The following is a 25,454-nucleotide window of genomic DNA, read 5'->3' as shown; positions in this document are numbered from 1 at the left end:
TGTGGACCACTGTGCAAGAATGTTCTAGGTATTATAATTTTCTATTACTCTGCCGTAAGAGGTGATGTGGGTGGCGATGGCAGGTCCAACCTCTTTTGGACTTTCTTCTCAGGGATATTGCATGGTATAGATTTTGTTTTGTTTTCAGCAACAGGTGACAATCTTTTTAATGAGTTCCCACATTTCTGGACCTTGGCTTTAATGCTGTTTTGCCTCTTGCTCAGCTTTAAATTTGACAATATCTGTTCATTTCAGCCTTTCCCAATGCAGTTCCCAAATACTTTGGACTACAATTCCCATCAGCCTCAGCCAGCATGGCCAATAGTTAGAGATGATGGGGGTTGTACAGGAGACATCACATTAGGTTCATATTGTTTTTATTGACTTTATGCTGCATTTCAAATTTATTAACAGTAGGTTAATAAATGCCCCCCAAAGCAAAGTAACTACTAAATCTGCAGTTGGGTACACAACTACCTCACAAGTTACACTATATGCCTATTGAAGAGGAGAAGCCTATTGCTACTCCATATATAACTGCAACACCAAAAATAACACACAGAAATTACACAATGAATTTCTGAGCTTGAATATCACAAAGGATTGAACAGTCACAGATCTGAAGAGAAGAAAGTGGATCAGAATGTATAAATGCACAAGTTAACTTTGATGACAAATAATTCTCCTCCTCCTATATTTAAGTTCCCCAGTAATGTTTGTCAGAAACAAAGGAGAATATTGTTTTGTCCAGATTAATATGACATTTAAAGCTATGGAAATTATACCAGAAGTTGGTTTTGTCCAGGTAACTTGAGTTCTGTGTACAGCTCCACCTCCCACCCCCATAGTAAGCTTCCTGTAATGTACTATAAAGGTGATGGGCTTACTACTGTGCCCAGATCTTCACAGAATGATAACTATGTCAAAAATATTGATTTTTAGAAGTCTGTGATAAAATGCATGCTCCCTGTGCACTGACATGCTATAACTTTGAAGTACGAACATAACTGTGTCCAAATGATGATAGATCTTCCTTTGTTTCGCTCAGATATATTCTGCCAAGCACATAAATGGAAGCAGACTTTGCAGTATCTAAGGTCTACAAATCTCACTGAATACAATCAAATGCTTCCAGGAGGAATATGCTACAAGTAACTCAGTTGTGGCACTAACTGAGGAGTATGGCTACATTCCAGAAAAGATGAGGAAGTGGCATATAAAGACAATACAGTGGTGCCTCGCAAGACGAAAAGAATCCGTTCTGTGATTCTCTTCGTCTAGCGGTTTTTTCGTCTTGCGAAGCAAGCCCATTGACGGATTAGCGGATTAGCGCTATTAGCGGCTTTTAGCGGCTTATCTGCTGATCGGATCAGCTGATAAGCGGCTTAGAAAAAGGGGGGAGGAAAAAAAACCAGCAGGAACTCACAAGACATTGTCGTCTTGCAAAGCAAGCCCATAGGAAATTCGTTTTGCGAAGCACCTCCAAAACAGAAAACTCTTTCGTCTAGCGAGTTTTCCGTCTTGCGAGTCATTCGTCTTGCGGGGTACCACTGTACTAGCGTCTCTATAGCCCTACTGGTGGCTCCAATCTATAAGGCCATGAAGGAAGGAATAGGAAGAAGAAAGTCATACCGGCACACTCTAACCCAAGCTTCCTCAACCTCGGCCCTCCAGATGTTTTGAGATTACAACTCCCATCATCCCTGCCCACTGGTCCTGCTAGCTAGGGATCATGGGAGTTGTAGGCCAAAAACATCTGGAGGGGCGAGGTTGAGGAAGCCTGCTCTAACCACCTTGATCCCAGTGACAGCAAGACAGCAAGGCTACTCTTATCACCTCCTTCCCAGACCCAGCATCATAAGCACAGGAAGACCCTACTTCAACATCTTTTTAAACGACCTGGACAAAAGAGGATGCTTATCAAATTTGCAGATGACACCAAACTGGGAAGAGTTGCTAATGCTGCAGAAGACATAATCAGAATTCAAAATGACCTTAACAGATTGGAGAACTGGGCCCAAACTAGCAGAATGAATTTCAAAAGGGACAAATGTCAGGTTCTGCACTTAGGCAGGAAGAACCAGATGCACGAATATAAGATTGGGGACACCTGGCTTGCCAGTAGTACATGTGAAGAGGCTTTAGGGGTCTTAGCAAACCACAAGCATCAACAGCAAAAAAATCTGATGCTATTATAGGCTGCATCAACAGAATTATAGTGTCCAGATCAAGGGAAGTAATAGTACCGCTTTATTCTGCCCTGGTCAGACCACATCTGGAATACTGTGTCCAGTTCTGGGCATCACAATTTAAGAAGGATATTGACAAGCTGGAACATGTGCAAGCAGAGTGACCAAGATGATCAAGCGTCTGGAAATAAAGCCTTATGAGGAACAGTTGAGGGAGTTGGGTATGTTCAGTCTACAGAAGAGAAGACTAAGAGGATGTATGATAGCTATCTTCAAATATCTAAAGTAGATGGAGTGAGCTTGTTTTCTCCTGCTCCAGAGAGTAGGACTTGAACCAATGGGTGCAAGTTACAAGAAAGGAGATTCCGACTTAACATCAGGAAGAACTTTCTGACAGTAAGAGGTGTTCGACAGAGGAATGGACTCCGTCAGGTGGTGAGGGACTGTCCTTCCTTGGAGGTTGAATAGCCATCTGTCATAGGTGCTTTAGTTAAGATTTCTGCATTGCAGAGGATTGGACTAGATGATCCCCAGAGTCTCCTTTCAACTCTACAATTCTTTAATTCTCTGATTCTATGTATTAATGCAAAATTCACTTTTTAAATTAAAAAGCACCAATCAAATAATATTCAGCATTAAAATCGACAATTGCATTCCAACAGAGAAAGCACTTTTGCTGCATTATGAATATCATGGTTGAAATGCTTATTGCTAGGCAACTGTCACTTCTACAGATATATATATATATACACACACACACTTCAAAAATTTAAATTGGGTTCTTGTCTTGCATTATTGATTTTATTTTATTTTATTGAAAAAATGGAACAATGGCCCATTTTTCCTTGAGTAACAGTATATGTGGGGGAGGTCTTCAGATTTTTGACAGTTCATGCCTTATTTTTTAAGATTTATTTTAAGGAAAAGGAATGTGTTCATTTAAATTAAAATTAATAGCAGTTCCATCCTATCCATGAGTGAAGCCTCCTGGGCAAGGATACCCCTGCCCGTACGGGCCAGTCGTGTCTGACTCTAGGGTTGTGTGCTCATCTCACTTAAGAGGCCAGGAGCCAGCACTGTCCGGAGACACTTCCGGGTCACGTGGCCAGCGTGACAAAGCTGCTCTGGCGAGCCAGCACCAGCGCAGCACACGGAAACACTGTTTACCTTCCCGCTATAAAGCGGTACCTATTTATCTACTTGTACTTAGGGGTGCTTTCGAACTGCTAGGTGGGCAGGAGCTGGGACTGAAAGACGGGAACTCACCCCACCATGGGGATTCGAACCGCCGACCATATGATCGGCACTGGGCAAGGATAGGGATGGATAAAAGTCTCCTAATTTAATACCTTAGGGAAACTCCTGAATTAATTTGTCTACTTAGGACAGCCATAAAATCCATATACATGGCATAGGCATTATCACAATCCCTCTCCCCTAAACCAGACCAGACCTCCTCTGAGGAAGAGAACCCTGTAGAGAAACCCTGTACAACCTTGCAAGAACCACAAGCCTAAAGTGCCTTGTCTCATGAATTTCTCACCTGTGCACCCCTAGTAACTCTTTCAGCCAATGACAGTTCTGCATTCCCTGCTCTCCAGGCCTCAAGATGTGCTGATCAAAGAGAAACCGAATATGCTAGGTAGGCCCAAAAATGAGTGATCGTAATGACAATCTGGTAGAAAGTCTGCTGGTTAGATACAAATTGAACTAAAAGAACACCTTTAAAAAAAAATAGTTCTGGGATTTCCCCTTCAGCAGCTCAAAAGCAAACAACAAAGGGAAATTCAATCATCAAGTTGAAGTAACTGGAAATCAAGACATCAGCAGCAGCTGGAGTTTGAGTAGATTAAATTGTAAAAAAAGGAAGATGCTTTGGGCTTTATCAGCTGAGATGAATAACTAGATACTGAACAGAGCACAGGAGTCTCAGATAAGATAATCTTGCCTAACAAACAAGAGATAAAACACATGCTTGCTAAATTATGGCTTCCAATAGTATTGTTACTAAGTCAGAAAACAGGAAAATGTAAAAAGATGTGCAAAAAGACATTTCAATTTTTATTCTGACAAAGATTGCGCACACAAATCTAAACGGTGAGTTGATTGAGGCCAAAGTGTAACTTAATGAGGCAAATTTGTAGTAACTAAAGTTCCATTGATTTCAGTGTGACTAAAATGGCCCATAGATCTAACCTGGTCCACCAGATCTCTGTCTGGCATTGTCCCCATGTCACACCTCTTCTCCTAAGCAATGGCTCTTTTCCTCCTATCTCTACTGTTCCATAGCAAGCAGCATATGCAGGATGACTTCTTTCTACATCATCTGCTCATTTTATTTCCATCCTATGCTGAGAAAAGGACTCACCTTTCTTCTCTCACAGTGATGAAACACTGAAAACTAGTAACACAGGAAGTCTTGTAAAACTGTTCAAACATTTTAAAATTAAGTTTAAATTTTCACTTCTATGGTTACTGCTAATCTAGGATGCATTACTCTTGCTGGCCATAAATGGAAGCTGAAGTTCTGACACTGACTGACCGTAGCCAGTAGTTCAAAAACTGTTTGTCAAAGTAGAACAGAATATGGATTTTTTGGGTTCATCCTTCAACAGGATTAATAATTTAATATGGTGGATACTAGCTACACAAAAGCAATCTTATATGTCCAGAATTACAACACCTTCCATCATACAAGTGGGTTCCCTTTAGGGAAAGGAGCAATTTCAAAAGATAAGCTGCTAGAGTACTACAATAAGTTGGAAACGTAGTCCATATCTGAACTTCTCTGCTCCTAGTCAGTCACATTTCAAAACACAAAACAATAAAAATGTTGCATTATTCAAAAGCACCCACCAATGTCACCAGCTGACACCTGACATTTTATTTTCTGACAGTAGTAATTACTGTGCTTCAACAAAAGCTAAAATCATTTTGTAGAAGCTCAAAATCCCAACAGCTACCTCCTTTTGGATTATTATTTTTTTAAGTCACATTTCACACAACCCTTTACATACTGTGTACATAAAAGAATCAAACATGAGTAGTTATCATTGTCTTACTGACAGTTGAAATGGCTGTAGCTGTAACTCTGCCCATGTTTCTTTTTTACTGTTATGATTAAGTGTTTAATAAGTAGAATGTAAATATCATTCAAACAGAAAGAATAAAAATATCTCACATAAAAGCAATAGCACTTTTTTATTATAAACAAGAATTTGAAATCCCACCATCGTGATTTCCCAGATCCTAGGAAAAAATACTTAACTTTTAGTGTGGCCATAGAAACGCTTGACTAAATATCTGCGCCAAGCACTTTGAGGGTCACAATGCTAACGCTACATCTGAAACAGTGGGAGGAAGTTGTTTTGATCCCTGCCCAGTGCACGTAAGTGAATTATACAAGGTGGTGATGCTGTGAGGAATTTCAGCTGAGCAAACAATATTGCTCGGCTCTTAAGAGCAGGAAACAGAGGTAAAAAATAACATTACCCTGTGGAACAGGTGCAGGAAAGCAGATATTTTAGGGAGATTGCTGGATAAAATGGCCAGTGAATGCTTTCTGAATTAATAGGAAATGCATGAAAGGGGGCAATGCCTTTCACCTCTAGCTCCCGTTTTGCACAGTATAATCTTTGTTTGGGGTGGGTGGGAAGGGGAAGAGTTTGAAGCTCTGTGAGCTAACAATATTTTGGAGAAAAGCACAAAATAAATAGTTACAATAAAAAACAACAACAATAATTCTCCCTCTCACAGTCACATTTAAAAAGCCATAGAATATTTATCTGCTGAAGAAATGCAACCTGTGCCGTTGACAAGTTCACTTTATTTTAGATAGATTATAAGTTTTTATGGCACTTTGTAAATAGTTTTCTTATTTGATAAATGTTGAAAAATTGATTTTGAAGAAGAATATTAATTGTGTGAATAATTGTTGCCTATGTGCTGTATGGGTCGTAGAATATTTATCAGCCAAAGGCCTGGTTGAAGAGGAACCTTTTCACCTGGTGCCTAAAGATGTATAATGAAGGCATGAGATGACCCTCCCTGGGGAGAGCATTCCACAAACAGGGAGCTACTGCAGAAATGGCCCAGTCTTGTGTTGTCACCCTCCGGACCTCTCATGGAGGAAGCACATGAAGAAGAGCCTCAGATGATGATTGCAGAGTCTGGTCCTTGAGGTTTTGCGGTCCTGAGCACATATGTTGCATTACAATGTATATGTGTGTTCTATTTCTATAACCCTTTTAAGTATGCATCTGCATTCACCCAAAGTCAGAAAAGAGTCTGTGTGTGTGTGTGTGTGTGTGTGTGTGTGTGTGTGTGTGTGTTTGCTTGGCACCCTACACTGGCTTGAAGAATAGTAGTATAAATGCCTTTAAAATCATCAGTCTCACCTGTGTTTGCAAAGGGATAATGGCAGTGGTCTTCCTCACATGATTATTGTGATTATAAAAGCATATACCTGTATACATTAAACGCCTGTAGAAATTATTAATGACAGCAGTAAATGACTTACATTAGCTGACAGCTGTGATGTCAGGGTGGCCACTTTTTCCTGCGATGCAACCAGCTCCCTTCGTAGTTTATGAATTTGCTGGATGTGGGAACAAACACAAATGTCTCTCAAAATATGCCAGTATAACCTTATGCTTTAACTAAGGCTATTCAATATGCGAAATTATAGTACAGTAGAAGAATAGCTGGTGCTGTTTGTTCCAACATTTTTGTATATGCTACAGACAGTACTGTATATCAAAGGCTTCATCTATGGTTTAAAAATTTCCATTAAGATACAACATATGCACATCATATAAATCTAAATTTTAAAGCCTTTTAGATATTTATTTAAAACATGTGAATGATGATACAAACTGAATTGCATAAGCTTAGTATTAAGCATGTGAAGCATGAGTTAATTTCTATCCAATGCAGTGCTGTGCTGAAAATTTAGCCCCCCCTTTTTTTTTACCATTCTCCATCAGTTACTGAGAAAACTGTACAGTGGACGCTCGGGTTGCGAACGTGATCCATGTGGGACACACGTTCGCAACCCGCAGCATTTGCAACCTGTGTCTGCGCATGCGCGGGTTGCGATTCAATGCTTTTGCGCATTCTCATGGTTGGGGTGTGGGGATTTCATCATACTTTTCTTATTTCTGAAGCATGTTTGTGAGTGTCCCTTTTTGCATTCTGTAAATCATCTCACTTCTTTATACTCCCTGAAGTCCCACAGTTCAGTCAAGTCCCAGAAGACGACAACATCATGCAGGAACACCCCACACAAGGCTTTTGCAGAACAGGAAGTGCAGGCAGCCCTGAAGGCTAGAGAATGCTGGAGACATGTTTACTGGGGCTGGGGGGGAGTGTCAAACAGATGCCCCAACTCCCAGTTGCCTTGCAACGTTAAGTTCAAAATCCCACACCCACTAAAATTCTAAAGAAATTATAAAATGCCAGAAGAATGGGTAAGAAAAATGGAAGCCTCTGTCACAGGGAAATAAAACTTTTGAGAAAATGGAGGAAAGATTTTGGCATCTCTATATAGAGGATAGATTTTGGCATCATATATATATATATATGAGAATGATGGAATAATGACTCAAATGCCCTGCTGAATGAGCAAGAGACATCCCACAAAACATGAACCACAGGTGTAATACACTTAACCTTTAGTGCCTCTCTATAATATTTTAATAGTTTAATAGCCCTTATCATAAAAGACAGTTAATTATCTGAGTAGCAATGGATTCAATAGGGCGATGGCTGGTAAAGTCAGGTGAGGAGAGCAGTAAGAGGTTGCTGGCAGCTGGTGGTGACTGAGGGGGCCTTGTGCCCTTTCTGATAAGAAAATGTGCTGGCATAAATAACACCATACAAGTACATGAGAGCTGCCGTCATCATAGGTTCATGCTGGGCATTTGAGGCTATTGAAAAGCACTCTGTACAGCAAAATATTTTGTATAAAATTAAAAATGCCAATCTTTTTACCTCTGAATGTGCCTTTTCTTCAGCCTATGGGAGAGAGTGAAAGCAAGAGCACTTTATTTATGGAAACATACAACTGAATTATATTTAAGAAAATCAAAATAATAGATTTTGACTCAGATAAAAACAAGTTCTCAAATAAAATTGCAAAAAAAACATAGCCTAAGAATGAAGAAAGCAAGATCATAAGCAGATTTTTGGATGCAACTTTGTTACTACTAGTGTTTTAGGACACAACCTTATACACCTGGGAGCAAGTTTTATCAAACATAACAGGATTGACTTCTGAGAAGATACTTTAAGTCCTGCTGACTCTGTCTTATACCTGAAAGATTTCTTTAAAAATTGTTCATTATCCTGTGCTAGGATTTGAACTGAATGGGCTATTGAAGGACTATATAGAAATTTCAAAAAGAAAAATAATAGCGAATAAGGTGTTCTTAGAACCACCATCAAGCAAAGACTCCTAAAATTTTGGTACACAAATGTGGATGGTTCCATGACACTGCCCAGGAACTACCCACATTTCCACATGACCCCAGTTTACAGACTCAAAAGGCCTCTTCCTTTGAAGCATAACACTTGGAATAAAATCAAAGGTAAAACAAGAAATTTTACACAAGTCTGCATTAATCAGACACAGCTGTGATATAAAGAGAGCAAAGAGAGTGACAGTCTATTCAATGCATCTTTTGCATCAAAAGTAACAAAGCTTTTTGTACCTCTTATCCCGGTAGTATGACCAGAGGCACAGAAAATCATATAAAAACTTATTTGTGGGCACCATGACATAGTAGTGGGGAGAGTTCAGTTTAAAAATATGGAACAGCTACTTTAAACTCAACATGTAGATATAAAAGAAGGCATGGAGCACTGTATAATATCACAGAAGAATGAAATTTTGTTCTTTATGGTCTTCTTGCCTATCACTGAAATCAAATGCTTGATATTTCCACTGAAGTACCATTTCCTGATTAGGGGCTTCACAATCATATGAGTTTTATCCCTAGGAGCCTATGAGAACAAAGAGGGAAAACGCTGAACAGGGATTATGTCCTTCAACTACAATTCACACTACTGATTTTATAGTCCAAAAGCATCCCTTGCCCTTAACTAAAAGGTTTTCAGCTCCCATTATCACAGCTAGATACTCAAACGCTGAACAAGAAGTGATGCCAAATGGTGAGAAAGGGAGAAGGGGTCAAGCAACAGAAATCTTAGAATGATCATTCTTATCGGCTGATGTGGTGTGTGGTTAAGTGTATGATTCATAAACACTTGTCATACTTGTCCTAAAAGGTAATGGTTACCTGACTCTGCAATTCAAGCAGGGCAGCAAGAGACAACTGTCACCTGGCATGGACATGGCTGAGCCAGAGGCAGTCTCCTGGTTCCCGTGCGGTTGGTGGAGGTCACTTCTTCCTTCACCAGCTGTGCGAGCTGCTGCCCCTAGCTTCACCACATAATTTGTCGCTGAATTTCCCAGCCTCCCTGCCTATGCAACATGTTTGCCCGGAAGTGAGCAGGCAGTCCACGCTTAAAACCTTGCTATGGAAGTATTTGGTCACTGTATTCAGAGAGGCCAGGGAGAAATTTGCCTGCAGACTAATTGGGCTCGTCTAGGAATTTTGCATACCACATAGAAATTGTCACAACTTGTTGGCAGATAAGGCATTGGGCTGGATTCTTAGGACTCAGCTATACAGCTGCAAATAAAACGTTTTAAGTGCAATATACAATGCGGCACTAGATGGCAATGGTGAGCCTTATGGAAAAAGCAATGTACAGTGGTACCTCTACTTACGTGCCCCTCTTGTTATGTATCCTTCGGGATACGCACACGGCAAACCTGGAAGTATATTTCCGGGTTTTGCTGTGCGCGCATGCGCAGTAGTGCTCTATTGCACTGCATGTGTGCGCAGAACAGGCAGCTCCAGTTGCGGAAACCTCAGGATCCAACCGGTGCTCCGGAACGGATCCCGTCTGCAACCGGAGGTACCACTGTATTTTAAAAAACGCTTAAAAAAAAAACATTTTCCGAACATTTTTTATTTGTGTGTATATTCCATTTTAGTCTAGGTTTTGGGGAGGAGGTTGTGAGCCATCCTCACTTTAAGGAATTGGGATACGTTATTAAAGGGGTCCAGGGAGAGGTGCTTCTGTTCAGATACCCAGATGGGGGATGATAGGCCACAGCACTGCTCAATATGGCACTCTTGAGAGTAGCACCTTGATTTCATGTGCGTCTTAACCCAGGATTGCCCCTGCAAAATAATCTACCAGTTCAGTGGAGTTAGCATTTGGCATTCGATCATAAGCAAGTTCAGGTGGCAAGAACATTATTCTGTGCCCTTAAAAATCTGAATTCTCAAGCATATAAACTCAACTGTGCCAAATATGCTCTATGCATTATGCAAATTAAAACTGGATTTTATATCTCCCTTCCCCAAGTCGTCCATATTTGGAACATTGCTCAGTTCTTCAAAAACAGCTGCAGTTAATGTAAGTTGAGATAATATGCAAATTATGAGTGTTAGGCACTAAAATTAAATATACAATATGAAATGTTCATAAGTGCATTTATGACTTTAATCTGCAAGCTTTGTTACAAATTTTTAAAATAGAGTGTGGCATTTTAATGGGTAGAGGAGGTTGTTGGAAAGATCTCTTTGGTGGCATGAGAACATACATGGGCAAGTTATCACAACCAAAGCAACCTCAACATAGAGAATATAATTCAATCCATGATTCATCATGAACTTCATGAACAATTGTTTCCAAACATCTCTGTACCTTAAGGAGGCAGCAGCCATGCTTTCAACAAAAACTGAATCCAAAGTATCACACAAGTAGCTTTGCTTTCCAAAGTAGGGCTTAAGTCATGCATTTCTTGAACAGCCGTATACCTCACAGTGTGCTGCAAAATGTATGATAAGCTTGCTCTATGTTCAATAACTTATCAAAGCTCTAGCTGGGCCAGGAGATTTTCAACCCTAAGTACCCTGTATTATATGAAATGCATTGCAGTATTTCCTTCTCTCTCTCTTTAGCCAGAAGTTGACATTGTTTCCCAAATTCAACATAAAAATTATAAATTTCCACTGTCTGAAAGTTCAAGTATGTCTAATAATTAAAGTCACCTACTGTCTGGTTTCATAAAAATCATCTTATGTCAGAATCCAAAACTGCAACCTCAAAGCAACGCTGTAATTTCAGAATAATCTTTCTACCTCAGCAGGTCCCTACCAAAGCAATCCACCAAGTGCTATCGGCTCTTTTAATGTGCTCAGAAATGGTGGTGGGACAAGGTGGAATGGCTAAGCATGAGGGCACTGAGCAGTACACAACAACAATTGGCACTGGTAGATTTTGTACAATTCCACTTTCAAAGGGAAAACACAAAAGATGTTACAGATGGTGAAATTTAAGGCAAGGAGGCAGTTGTGCATTGTACTTTGAAAAGTATAAAGAAAATGTTAAAGTCAAACAGCAGTGGGAGATTTTCATTGCCCTACCAACGTCAAATTTCCATCTGTTTCCTGAACCACTTAGTAATCCCCCTGGCTTTCCATGGTATGCATGATATCATGAGGTACAGTCTTTTATATATTGTCAACTTACTGTGGAGTAGAGAGAAGAGGTGCTGGAAACTAGGGATAACGAAGACCCGTGTACTGAAAAGAGAAACATCAAGAGCATTATCACAAAGATATTGATGAAGCAACAGGAGTTATTTCCCGTCACGAGCAACAACAGAACATCTCTTTTCAATTCGGAACAACTGAAAGGGGGGGGGGGGGAAGAAAGCTATTATTGAGGGTATCCATTTAGAAACACACACACCCTGGTAGTTCCTATAACACCTAGAATGGTTTTTGTCCACTGCAAAACACTTGCCTTTGGATTGTAATAGTCTATTGCCTTTTTGCTAGCAAACAACAATTATGTTACCCTTCTTTGATAGTAAAATGTCATCTGAACATCACCTTTTGGCAAAGCTAAAGGATGACTTCTAAACTGTGATTTGGAATGAAAGTACATCTTGGTCTGTCTGTGTGACTGTGTGTGTTTGTGTGTGCATATCCTTCACACAACTACCAACTGATTGGATGACTCAAAAAGCAAATACAGTAATAGAGGGCTCGATCCAGATTTGGGCTATGATTTGGGGGTGGGGGTAGGATAATTTAATCCTAACTTAAAATTCTCTAAATATTTATTTGTGCAAGATAATGGGGAAGATTTAGAATGTCTGAATGGGGCTAACCTATTTTCATTGTTAAAAGCTGAATTTCCAATAAATATTATTGGAACTCCAGAACTGTTACTTTTATTATGATTTAACACTTACATAGCACTTTAGATAGATATCAGTATCTAACATATTCTAGTTATGATTTACCCTAAAGTAAGCTTTAACGGAACAGCATAGATGTGAATTTGATATCCAGACTGAAATGCTCTACCTGCTATTATCACTCAGGCAGAATTATAACACCACATTGCTTGGCACTCCCCAGCAAAACTGTGATAGAGATATGCTGGGTCAATGCTAACATCGCCATATTTCTCCATCAAGAAAAATGCAAAACGTCTTTCCTTTTTTCAGATTGGTAGAGATCTATTCATCCCCACAGTTCAGTCACACCTGTTCCACAATATCCCTTACTTTTCCAAAGCTGATATCCTTAGCTGAGGATGTCTAGCCAAGGCCTGCTTAAGCTTCTTGGAACATTACATGGTATAAAGTCAGCAGGGGTGGCTGCAAATGCCAGAAGAAGAAAAAAAGGGATCTGCAAAGCTTGGGCGGCTGCCAACTCTAGGCAGAAAAATAGCTAGACAGATAGTGCTTGTGAACTAGAGGTGGGGGAAAAACACTGACTTTTTGTGTAGTGAAGCAGTGTGGGAGAGCTTAACTAGGCACGTAGCCAGCAACTCTTGAGAAAAGTGGGGAACGTGAAAATCAGGCTGATGAAAGCAAAAGCCTGGGAGAGCTTCAACAGCTTAGCAGCCTGGGTGGCATGGATCATCATCCCTGGCAGAAAGATAAACAGCTGTGAATTATTGTCCCAGCAGAGATCTGAATAGGTAAAGCATATGGGAGGTTTTTAGAGCTTGACAAAAAGAGTCTGCATGAATACTCATTTGAGTACAGATAAGCCTAAATATATGTAAGAATGCTATATTATGTTGTATTAATTATAGTATATGGCAGCTGCCTTCGTTTTTAACAAAGTTCTGCATATTGAAGAACTGCAATTGTCTAAATATTAAAGAGGAGTTGTTAGCACATCTGCCTCACCAACAACTAGCCTCTGAGTGTATTCCTATTGTAGTGGTACCACAGGGCTACATGGCCGGGTTTAACGCATATCTGCGCCTAAACATGTGCATGTGTATTCAAACACAATTCACCTTTATCATATTTGTAGCCGTCTCTTATCCTACTTTAACCCCTGACCGACCCTATAAAGTTCAAAGCTGAGGAACTATGTCTGGCCCAAATGACCTGAGCAGGAATTTGAATTCAGATCTTTGCAGTCAAACCCTCTATTTAGGTGCAAGGCCCCAGAATGGGCTGCTCTGAAAGCAAGCCTGCTCACAATCTGTGATTTGGGCTAACAAACCAGGATGTGAAACCACAGTTTGAAGCTGGTTTGCAAATTATAGTTTATGCTTACTGTGGTTTGCTGTTATGCCTGTGTGAAGTAATAAGTCTTTCAGCCTGTTTGCTGCTTTTGCCTTTGAACATTTTTGTGCATAGGATGGCGAGAAGTTCACAGGAAGATTTAAAGTACAAGGGGCTGCTTTGTTCACAGGAGAGTCAAAAGTTTAAGAGATGTTTTGTCCAGTAAGCTTTGCACAGACGGAGAAAATATTTATTCTAGGAAACTGACAATTAAGGGAAAAGAAAACACAAGACTCTTTCTCCTGATTAGCTAAAAGGTTTGGAAGGGAAGATTGTATAGAAGTCAAGCTAGAAAACATGGTACTGTTATTTAGTTTTGGATTAAAGTTGTGAAGTCAGAATTGAAGAGCTTGGGTTAAAGAGTTGCAAAAGAGAAAATGGGGTGCTCAGTTGGGTGCTACAAGATGAAGGAACCAGGAGAGGGCCATGAAGAGACCCAAAAGGATGCAATTTGGCAAGTGTTGGCTTGATTACAAAAATAGAATAGGTGTAGCTGGATGCATTTCCATTTATCTTTGAACAGTTAACACATAAAATGAAATCAATCTGTAAAATAAACCTGTTGTACACCTGAAGCTGAAACTATGGTGTGGCTTCTTAACTCTAGTTAACTCTATGGCACAAACCATAGTTTCATGCTACATCAAAAGGCAGCCTCTGTTAAATATACCACACATAGACTTACCTTCTTCCATGCTGTCTCTGAATGACCCAGAGTGACTGATTGCACGTGGTCTATCTTCCAAGGATGTGGCACTGCCACACAACTGGGAATCATCGTAAAGATCGAAAGAAGAATCTTGTGCAGGGATGCTGTTGGACCGCATCATACTGGGCCCAGGGAGTTTGAATTGGGATAAGTTTGTTGGACTCACTGAAATAAATAATAATAATAATACCATAAGTTTTGATTACATATTACTGCACTGCAGGGGAAAAAGAAAGCTCTGACAAATAACATTTGGGCTTTTAATTTTTTGATGAATTAGGAACACTTTTAGAGTGGTTTCTCATAAGCATGTTTGGCTTATTTTGTCTGAAGCTCCTCCCTACCGAGTTAAAACAGATCCCATAGAAAAAGGCTTTTGCTTTCAATAGTTCCAAATTTATTTACAATTATAATATGGTATTTCCTAAGTCTGTAGTATGGAGATATTTTTGCCAGGATTACCAGTATCTGCTCAAGCAACATTTTCCTCCTGCTAAAACACACACACACACACACACACACACACACACACACCAATCCTCATATTAAATGGGAACTTTCATATGTGTGGGCTTTATGAAGTAACAGACCCCCCTCTTTGTTCAAATGCTGCTCTCACGGTTTGGAAAGCTGTTTTTCAACAAGCTTAAAGGGAACATTTTTGACCCATCTAGCTGGTGTGGAACTAGGGCCAAGGAAAACAGCATTTATCTGCCCCTTCAGACATTAGGGTCAAATATTTTGAACTAATGGCGTACGGCAAGATGTTTCCAGCATTGCTGGCTGTGTCTAAAATAAAAATGTCTGGAGCAGTATTTTTCTGAGACTCTTTTAACACACTAGGAAAATGGCCCACAGAGAAAAGAAATGCTAGAGGGGTGGAAGAAAGCTTTTGCAATAAGCCATTGTACTGGGTCACCACACTGGAGGAAAACTAAACCACAGAAACACACTAATTTGTTTCTACCAAAGGGAAAAACTGTTACTATGTCTAAGCTTAACCTTGTCTACACTTGTAGTCTAAGCCTTGATACACAATTATACTGAAATAAATGGAACCTACTTCTGAGTAAATGAGATGTGGAACTTAAAAATGATCAGCAAAATGTAGGAAAAGAATGCACTTTTAATTATTTTCTTTGACAGGTGATTTTTCCAGCCCAACAGTCAAAGTTGGCCCATTGGGGGGTTGGTACAGATAAGGATCTGCTCACTGGGCTCAAAAAAAAATTTTTTAAAAAAATTCTCCACCCCTACTTTAGATGCTGAGGTTCCAAGCTGTGCAGCACTTTAACCAGTACTTGGAACTGATCCCCAGAATGGACTGGGAGACAAGGAATACCGTATTTTTCGCCCCATAAGACACACTTTTTCCCCTCCAAAAATGAAGGGGAAATCGGGGTGCGTCTTATGGGGCGAATGCCTGCAAGCCTCGCGCGCCCGGCAGGAGGTCCCACCGGGTGCACGAGGCTTGGGGCAGCAGCCTGTCGCCCGAAGCACGGGGAGCCCTCCGGAGGGCTGCAAGCCTCGCGCACCCGGCAGGAGGTCCCACGGGTGCCGAGGCTTGGGGCGGCAGCCTGTCGCCCGAAGCACGGGGAGACCTAGGGAGGGCTCCCCCTGCTTCGGGCGAGTGTCTGCAAGCCTCGCGCACCCGGCAGGAGGTCCCACCGGGTGCGCGAGGCTTGGGGTGGCAGCCTGTCGCCCGAAGCACGGAGAGACCTCGGGAGGGCTCCCCCTGCTTCGGGCGAGTGTCTGCAAGCCTCGCGCACCCGGCAGGAGGTCCCGCCGGGTGCGCGAGGCTTGGGGCGGCAGCCTGTCGCCCGAAGCACGGGGAGACCTAGGGAGGGCTCCCCCTGCTTCGGGCGAGTGTCTGCAAGCCTCGCGCACCCGGCAGGAGGTCCCACCGGGTGCGCGAGGCTTGGGGTGGCAGCCTGTCGCCCGAAGCACGGAGAGACCTCGGGAGGGCTCCCCCTGCTTCGGGCGAGTGTCTGCAAGCCTCGCGCACCCGGCAGGAGGTCCCGCCGGGTGCGCGAGGCTTGGGGCGGCAGCCTGTCGCCAGAAGCACGGGGAGACCTAGGGAGGGCTCCCCCTGCTTCGGGCGAGTGTCTGCAAGCCTCACGCACCCAGCAGGAGGTCCCACCGGGTGCACGAGGCTTGGGGCGACAGCCTATCGCCCGAAGCAGGGGAGACCTCAGGAGGGCTCCCCCTGCTTCGGGCGAGTGTCTGCAAGCCTCGCGCACCCGGCAGGAGGTCCCACTGGGTGCGCGAGGCTTGGGGCGGCAGCGGACTGCTTGCGCGCACCTAGAAGCTTGGGGCGCGTTGAGCTCAGCACGCCCCAAGCTCCTGGTGTAGCGCAGCGATCCGCTAGACCTGGGGGAGCCCCGCGGCTCTCCCAGGGCTAGCGGACTGCTTGCCGGCACGCAGAAGCTTGGGGCGCGCTGACCTCAGCGCGCCCCAAGCTTCTGGATTAGCGCAGGGGTCCGCTAGCCCTGGGAGAGGCGCCCGGCTCTCCCACGCTAGCGGATACCTTACCGGCACGCAGAAGCTTGGGGCGCGCTGAGCTCTGCACGCCCCAAGCTACTGGTGTAGCGCAGCGCACCTGGGGGGAAAATAATTTTTTCCCCTTTATTTCCCCCCCAAAAAACTAGGTGCGTCTTATGGGCTGGTGCGTCTTATGGGGCGAAAAATACGGTATGTTCAGATACGGTAGGAGCAGAAAAACATGCATGCTTTATTTTAGATAGCTGAAGTTATGCATTCTAAAAGAGTGAGGGAGAGCTTAAGATGGATAAAGGAAGCTCAGTAATGGAGTGCTGCAAGTAGTTTCTTTTTCTTACCTAAGTTGGAAAAGTATTTCCCAGTTGCAGATGAAGACATGGCTGTAGGAGATACCAAAGGAGACTGGCTTCCAGTGTCTTGCAGCCCTCCAGTAGAATGAGAACGCAGCCACTCTTTCCCTTCCTCCTGACTGGCCTGCCGAGAGGATGGCGTATACCTGAAAGACATCACCACTGATACACTGAAAACTTCCACATGAACTGCACTTAGCAAGAGATTTGTGGCTTGGAATCAAGCAATAATCAGACAGTTGGTTTAGTCAATGCTGAACAGGAGACTTGGGGTCATGTCACCCAAGAAACAGACGGACAAACAATCAGCAATACATATCTGCATGTGATGGGAAGACGTACAAAGGAAACAGCTAAGCCTTATTATATATTTTTTTTAAAAAAGAACAACAACAACAAAACAACAATTCTAACACATAAAAAAGATAAAGTAAAAACTTAATTTCAAGCATATCAACAAGGTTGGAAAATGAGAGCTTGGTAGTGAGGAGAGACGGGTGTCCAGTTCCTACATTATACGAGCTACAGGAACATAGTATACAGGTTGGCTGAAAGCAGAAGAAAATGGAAGAGCAGCTGTGAAAGAAATGCATTTTTGTTAGTGACATCTGAAGGGACAAAATACAGTGTTTGTCTCTCAGAAGGGTTGGTCCTTGATGCCATGCCCTACCCCCAAACTGGTAAGATTTAAGGGATGGGGGAAGAAAAATACTCACTTTTAAAGAAATGTGTTTGCAGAAAGAAAAAGCTTTGGAAACCCAACCTCTCAAAGACTTTTGGGTGCTTCTGCCAAATACAAAAATGTAACTGCACCAGCAGCACACACACTGCATCCCACTGGCCAAACTTTGCGGCAGGGACTGAGAAAAGCAAATTCTTGAATGGATTACCATGGCAAGTTAGCTGTGCAGGCATTTCAGACAGTTCGGATTTCAACTCAAGAGTGTGCACTTTCTTTGTCATTGTACAAGTAGGCTTCGTTCAGCCAAATTTCTTGCAAACCTATATATTACTGTACGTAGTTCCAGTACCATTTTAAACAACAGTGGTGGGATCAAAAACGTCCCCCCCATCCAGACAAGTCTACCATTGTTGGCTGTTGCAGTTCCCCCTCCTTGAGTGCACTGGGAGCTTTCTGCTGTTGTCACAATGAGAGTCCTACATCTGTACAAACAGGACTGCATAGCTGGGCTGCAAAACTTTGGTGAAACTCTTAGAACAATACCTGAAACAGGCACAAGGGGTGGGGTTCCCACATTAACTTCAGGATTGCATGCCACTATATTTCAGGCCTCCAGAAAGCCTCCATGTGGGAGATGGTAGTTCGGATTTATTTTCCCTCCCTGGCTCTTATGGTAATGTCTCAGATTCTACAGGATGGTGTGCAAGGAAGAGAACTGCTGACTGAATAAACACCATCTACGTTTGATTCCAGGAGACACATTAAAATGCTCTGCCATCTGCAGCGTAGTCAAGATTACTACCCAGTGCATTCTTTTTGATGAGCAGACAGGTTCTTCAGATTTTTCCTTTTCAAAGCCCCTGGCAGACACAAATTGAGGGTTGGCACCCCAATGTGCTACAACTCAAGTGCAACAGAAGAAGTCATATATTGTTCCTGCGTAGAAAATACCAGCAGTGACAATGCCAGATGCTTAACCAATGGTCCTAGCCCTCTGAGTGTGTGATTAAAGCTGGAAGCAAAGGAAGCTTACTGCAGTTCATTGATTAACATGTTTTTTCTGGGGGGAAATATGATTACTCTGATCTGAATAAGTGGAAAAGTTTTAGAGGAATTAATTCCTATCGGACAGAGGGCAAGGAACAAGTGAAAGTGAAAGAACATTAAAAAGGGGGGATTCTTATTGTAAATTGATTTTATATTAGTTGTTTAACAGGAGAAACAGGATACACAGTGACAAGAAAAGGATGAAATATTATAGAAAAAAGTTACGGAACAACAGAGAAACAGCAGCCATGCTGAATAAAACATCGTATACCTTAATCCCTTTTTGGGTAGTGTATTTCTGTCAAGTTGCATGCTGTTAAAACAAAGAAAATCCCTAAGGACATATAGTAAAAGGAGCACTTCAAAATTATAAATTCTAAAGTGTTGTATCACAAAAAAGGCATTTGGATTTATTTAAATGTATTCTTTGAAAGGTACCATTTATGCAACACTCAAAATCATCAGTGCAAGTAATATACTGGTATTTTTTTCTCAAAAGGAAAAAAAATGTCATACTTTTGTAAAGAAAATACATATTGATTTGAGAATTTGCTTAATCTTATTCCCATTCCAGCTTTAGTTATTACGGAATGTGAGCATAAGAGTCCCAGGAAGGATAATGTGGGCAACAAGGTCAGAAGATTTATCCTGTTTCAGTTTGGTTGTCTTCCGTAAAGACTATTATCCTGTTGAAGTCTAGCATCACCAGGGAATTTTTTATTATTATTATTATTATTATTATTATTATTATTATTATTATTATTAAACAACTTATATTCAGCCCACCCAACTGGGTTACCCCAGTCATTTTGGGCAGGTTTTCAAGGGTTAAGTAAAAAACTCATTTCACAAGAACAACTGGGGAACATATTGCGCCTGGTTCAAGTACATCATCATCATTATAAATGTGGATATATGCAGAAAAGGCTGGGACTCTATCATGGCACTGTATCAAAAGGGAATCACTGTTGAACAAGTATCTAAACTGAATTTCCAGACAGAATTTGTCGCATTTCAGTCCCATTGAAATCAATGGGGCAAGTTACCCATGACTTGTAAGCCCCAAATGATTTCAATAGAACTAAAAGATAAGGAAATCCATCTCAGTCCAAACACATGAGACAGAGCCTGCACAAAGTATTCTCTGACCATGCATCTGGCTTGACCCATCAGCTGAGGAAAGGGAACCCACTCTGTAGCATGAGGATAAAAGCTGCTTGAAGAACTACTAGCAATGTTTTGGTGTGACTGTCAGCACCATTTTTTAGGGCTTACATCTTCTTGACTGAGATGCCCAACCAATCATTAATATCAATGGGTGCCAGCTTGAATGATCCCCTTCTCCCACTGCTTGCTGTTCAGGGGCTTCTCCAAACCTCACCCAAACCAAAAGGGGAATCTTTTATTGCAAGTATATCTTAAAACCTTTTAATATATATCAACTAATGATGATTGGTAGAAAACAATGTGTATCTCAAAGAAAACCACTTTCGCTTTGGTTTCTGATATTGTTGTTCTGTATGTAGCTGTGGAGAGACTGTAATTACAAGAATGGTGATGGATGAGTCACTTATTTGCCAAGCCTCATAAGACAGATCTATAATCATTATATTTGAAGGGCCTTGTACAGATGTTCTTTGGATTTGCACACAGGGGATATTGCAAAAGCAGCTTTGGGCTCATACTGGTTACACGAACATCAGCCTATGCACATAGCGATGAATCCTGTGATCTATAGACTAGAAAACAAGACATATGGATCACAAAGATGTTCAGACTAGTATGTACATGTTGATGGGGAGGGAACAGCCATTAAAATAAACAAAAACTCAGGAGTTGAAAAAAGTTGAATAATACATGAAAAACACCAGCAATAGCAGAGCCATTTAAATCCATGTATTATTCAAAACAAAACAAAAAACAGTCACTGATTTTTCAAATATAATGTTAAGATTTCAGGTTTTCTTACACATTCCATAGAATAAACTACTTACCAAACTCCAATTTACATAATATCCAAATATAAAACAAGTACCTATCAGGATATTATAATGATGTGCTGCATCAAACTGACAGAACCATGATTTATTTATTTTGCCCAACCTGTACTACAATTTAGAAACCCACTTATATAGAGGACTTAGTTTAGTTTGGAGGATGAGATATGGATGTTGGTCCAAGACTCCTGGGTCCCTTGAATGGCCACAACTAGAGAGGTGCACAACCTGTCACATTTTCCATTTATTTGTTCAATTGCATCAGATGCCCATAGAAAGTCCATGCATTGTCTTAAATATATTTTGGTTTTAGGAGCCTCACACTGCTCATCAGATGTGCATTAGTATGTCCATCCAAATGCTGGAGCTTTCCACTTCTTTCAGTAGAATACAAAATGAAACACAGAAGCCCTGGCTAGCTTATATATGCTAGAATTTGCTTATTGAGTACATCCATTTCCCCTGCCTCCAAACTGAATGCCAGTCAGACAGATGGGACCACAATCTCCAAATGAGAAATCAAATCCATTTGATTACCATGGCTTTGTTTCTCCATCTGTGGACATGGCAAGAGATGTGGGGTTGTTGCAGGCTAAAAACAGAAAAAATGTTGCTATATACCCTAAACCTGATAGACACAGTGGACTACTGAATGATGTATATAAGTATTAATAAAATAAGCCATGTTGGTTTCTAACATGAATATGAACAGATAGAAACTAAACCACCTACTTCAAACGCTACTTAATAGCGTCTAATACTGATTATTTTCCTACTAAAAACACGTGTATCAGCTTGAGAAAATTGTGTTATTTTGCAGTTTGGGCTTTAAAATGATTTACGGAGACATGAAATTTGTTGGAAATTTTAAAGAGGATATCATTTTATGTGTGCAAATTTTATTTTATGTAGTTTTATGTAATTACAAAGTAGTATCAGTACATATTAACCTGCTTTGCTATATCTGATGCTACTAGTGATGCAAACTTTGTCTATGCTTTGCCTTCCATGCATAGACCTAATGTGTGGAGGGGAGAAGATGACCGTGCCCTTTGGCTCTGTTCCCCAATATGTGGCAAAATGCCTGTTTAAGTGCATATGGCTATGTTTGCATATGGAGGGAAGGTTCTGAACAAATATTAAGTAGCAATTAGACTGTGACTGTTACATTGGAGCGTGATTGCTTTGTCGGCGCATAGATCATCCTGCTGGCATTGTATTGACTGGATGTTCATTGGTAGGGGAAGAGTTTTTCCTTTTATTTATTTAAACAAAATTTATATACCACTCAAATGAAAAACCTTTATGTGGTTTTAGCATTTTCATCTGCTTATGTGCTCCAATTTGAATTCCCTTTCATTTTTTAAAAATGGCTTAGTTCCACCTAAGGCCAACTCATGAGAGTAAAATCTGCTGGAAAAGGTGGGGGAGGGTTGCTAATATCATTAAATTCAGCACAAGTAAGTAACAAGTAAGGGATCTGCTCCAAATGAATGGCTTCCTCTGCGAAAAGGAATATATTTGGAAACAACAACTGCATTCTCTGTGGCCACTATACTGTCAAAGTAACATTTTAGGGTTTCTCTGTTGTAATGCAAGTCTGCACACATTGTGATTTCCCCAAGTACACATGCTGAATGCTTGACAATCTCACTATTTTTATAGCTCCAAGCAAGCTTGGGTCACAAATCATGCAGACCTATTTTAATACATTCTTTTACAATCCAGATGACCAACAATTATTTTATCTGTTTTGACAGATTGGGGAAAATCCCCCCACCCCAAATGCATCTAAGTTAAGCTAGAGGGAAAGGGAGCTGGGTAGAATATTTTTTATCTCTTGCGGTTAAATTATTTATGGAAGCGTATAATCGGTCTTATGTAACTGCTCCTGCAGAAAAACAATGACAGCATCAATCCAGAGAAAGCTAAGGAGTACTCTTAGCTTTCTCTGGATTGATGTTGTCGTTGTGGGAATTTAGGTGTGCTTAACCTTCCTTGGTTCAGGGCCTCATTATGCACCTTTTTAATCTTTTGCAGATAATGTAGCAAATCTAAGATTGACCTAACCTTGTACCTGCATTTGTGAACTGTGCATATTCACAGTTCAACGAAGTAGTAACTCAATGGTAGATAAGGACCTATGTTTAGTTCAAATATCAAGTAAAAAGCCAGAATTCATCCCTTAATTCATTCGCCATTATGGTTTAGGGAATACAATGAATGTGTACATTATGGCCACACTGCATATGCAAATCCAAAGCCACATTTGTAACAAATCATTATCTCCCTGCTGAAGAGAAAGAGGGTATAGAAAAGTGTCTGGCTTACACAAAAGATATGGGCTACCTGTTTCAAGGTACCACACTTAACTGTACAGATTACATTGTACTGCACTGTATCAGTTACAGCTCAGAGAAATCTCAAAAAGTGGCAGGACAGAAGAGAACAGCTAAATGGACGCTTTCCTGCAAGTTGGAGCCCCCTTCAGCCTAGTTTGTCAGCCATCTGCTGTGTCTTGAATGGACACCAATATAACAGAGGGATGGAGTGGTTTTTGCCTGCCCTCACTTGGAAAATGCTATGAGATGGATGTTTTATAGGACTGGGCTATGCTTAGAGAGCTGTGCTGCTGTAGAATCAGTTGGTTTATGCTGCGTGTTTTGCCTCTTTAACTGCTTAGCATTTGTAAATACACATATATTAGGAGTCTACAAACACTGCTCCATTCAGTGGAGTACTCATGCAATTTCAATGCTCTCTCAAAGAATACTTGGAAAAATGCAAAGCCGAGACAAAATTATTATTTTATCTAAATACCCTTGAGGCAGAAATAAACTCAATAGCTATTCCAAAAATTATTTTATAATGTCTCCATGTAGTTATATTTGCTAAAGAACAAATATGGAGAATCCTTGAGATTTAATACAGTGTACAAATCTGCAACAGAGCTCATATAGCATAGTATATATGAGAATAGGAAAGGCGCTGGTTTGAATAGGAGCAGGCTGTGCTCATTGTTTATGTCTGGGCATAATGCTAAACCTTGATTGAACATTATGAGAACTAGTTAAGATGAACACAATTAGGGTTGGGACAATTTTGACAGCTGGGCGGGACAACCTGTATGCCAATTGTGTGATATCATAAAGATGCCATGTGATTGACAGATGTGCTGCCCCACCTGCCTATCAAAGTTGGCCCATGATCATGACCCTGATCCAGAGAATGTGGATAAAAATACCGATGTGCCTTATTATCTTATTATACAGGACTGCCTCTCCTGGTATGCCCCACGGAGGACCTTAAGGTCCATAAATAGCAACACTCTAGAGGTCCCGGGCCCTAAGGAAGTCAGATTAGTTGCCCTTGGTGAAGATTTGACATTTTCTCCCCCCAAACAGTTTTTTATCTGGGCTTCCACTGAAATGAGGCTGCATTTAAGTAGTATTTTTATCTTGTTTTTTAGTTGTATTTTAATCAATTGTTTTTATACCTGATGTTAGCTGCCCTGAACCCAGTCTTGGCCGGGGTATAAATAAAATTAAATAAATAAATAAGAAGATAATGCCTATGAAGTGCTTTTTTATAGTGCATCACAATGGCTACCTGTGAACATTTGCCTATCAATTTGTATTTTTAATGTGATAGCATTTACTCTCTGCATAGGTACACTGACTGCGTTATACTCAAGATTCACTCAAAATCATTGTTATACAGATACGAGAATATAAGTTGTAGTGCTTAATGGCCAGTTTAAAGTTTTTATGCTATGGAAACTATTAACCTTTTAAAATGTTTAAATGTTTTAGAAAGTTTCATGCCTCACTTTGTAACTTCAGACTAAGGTTTTTTTTCAAATTATAAACTGAATAGATTTTAGAGAAATAGTATCACTATTTAATTTATAAATCTGTGGTTTGATTTTCATGTTACTCTTCCTAGATATACCAACTACCAGCATAATCTTGATTGGAATGTTTTCCAGAGTGTAGAAGGAGGTTTCTTTTTTGTTGGCTCTAGTTTATTGTGTATGCCCAATGCACACTTTCCCTCCTTTCAGTCTCTGGGTCAAATAAATATGGTAGTGGTTGTTGTTTTTGGAGCTGCAAGTATTTGTAACCTAACATACACATAGGAACTGATGGTACACTAACACATACACATAGGAACTGATGGTAATTTCCCAGGTGTAAACTAAATTACTTCAGAAGAAATATAACAAAAAATGCCGCAGATATGAAGCAGTTGTGGGCTTTGGGTTCTCAAATTTCAGCGGCACCCTGTGCAACACTAAAATTCGG

General features: G+C 40.9%; 1 protein-coding gene across 9 annotated transcripts in view; it reads right to left on the bottom strand.

Moving 5' to 3' along the window:
• Nucleotides 1–25,454, bottom strand: part of NAV3 (neuron navigator 3) — a 459,986-nt gene that overhangs the window by 36,883 nt on the left and 397,649 nt on the right. For 8 of the 9 annotated variants that reach the window (XM_082240711.1, XM_082240708.1, XM_082240709.1 and 5 more), the window contains 6 exons: nt 19,425–19,466; nt 17,413–17,570; nt 14,552–14,740; nt 11,799–11,851; nt 8,181–8,204; nt 6,709–6,786 (listed from right to left, as the gene is read on the bottom strand). In XM_082240711.1, coding sequence (XP_082096837.1) covers nt 6,709–6,786; nt 8,181–8,204; nt 11,799–11,851; nt 14,552–14,740; nt 17,413–17,570; nt 19,425–19,466 — 544 coding nt within the window. The remainder of the gene's footprint in view (nt 1–6,708; nt 6,787–8,180; nt 8,205–11,798; nt 11,852–14,551; nt 14,741–17,412; nt 17,571–19,424; nt 19,467–25,454) is intronic. The other variant, XM_082240710.1, reaches the window with a different exon arrangement.

This window comes from Podarcis vaucheri (genome assembly GCF_965113315.1).
Source record: "Podarcis vaucheri genome assembly, chromosome: 10".
NCBI lineage: Eukaryota > Metazoa > Chordata > Lepidosauria > Squamata > Lacertidae > Podarcis > Podarcis vaucheri.
The sequence above is the reverse complement of the archived record's forward strand: the minus strand, read 5'-3'. Positions and strand labels throughout refer to the sequence as shown.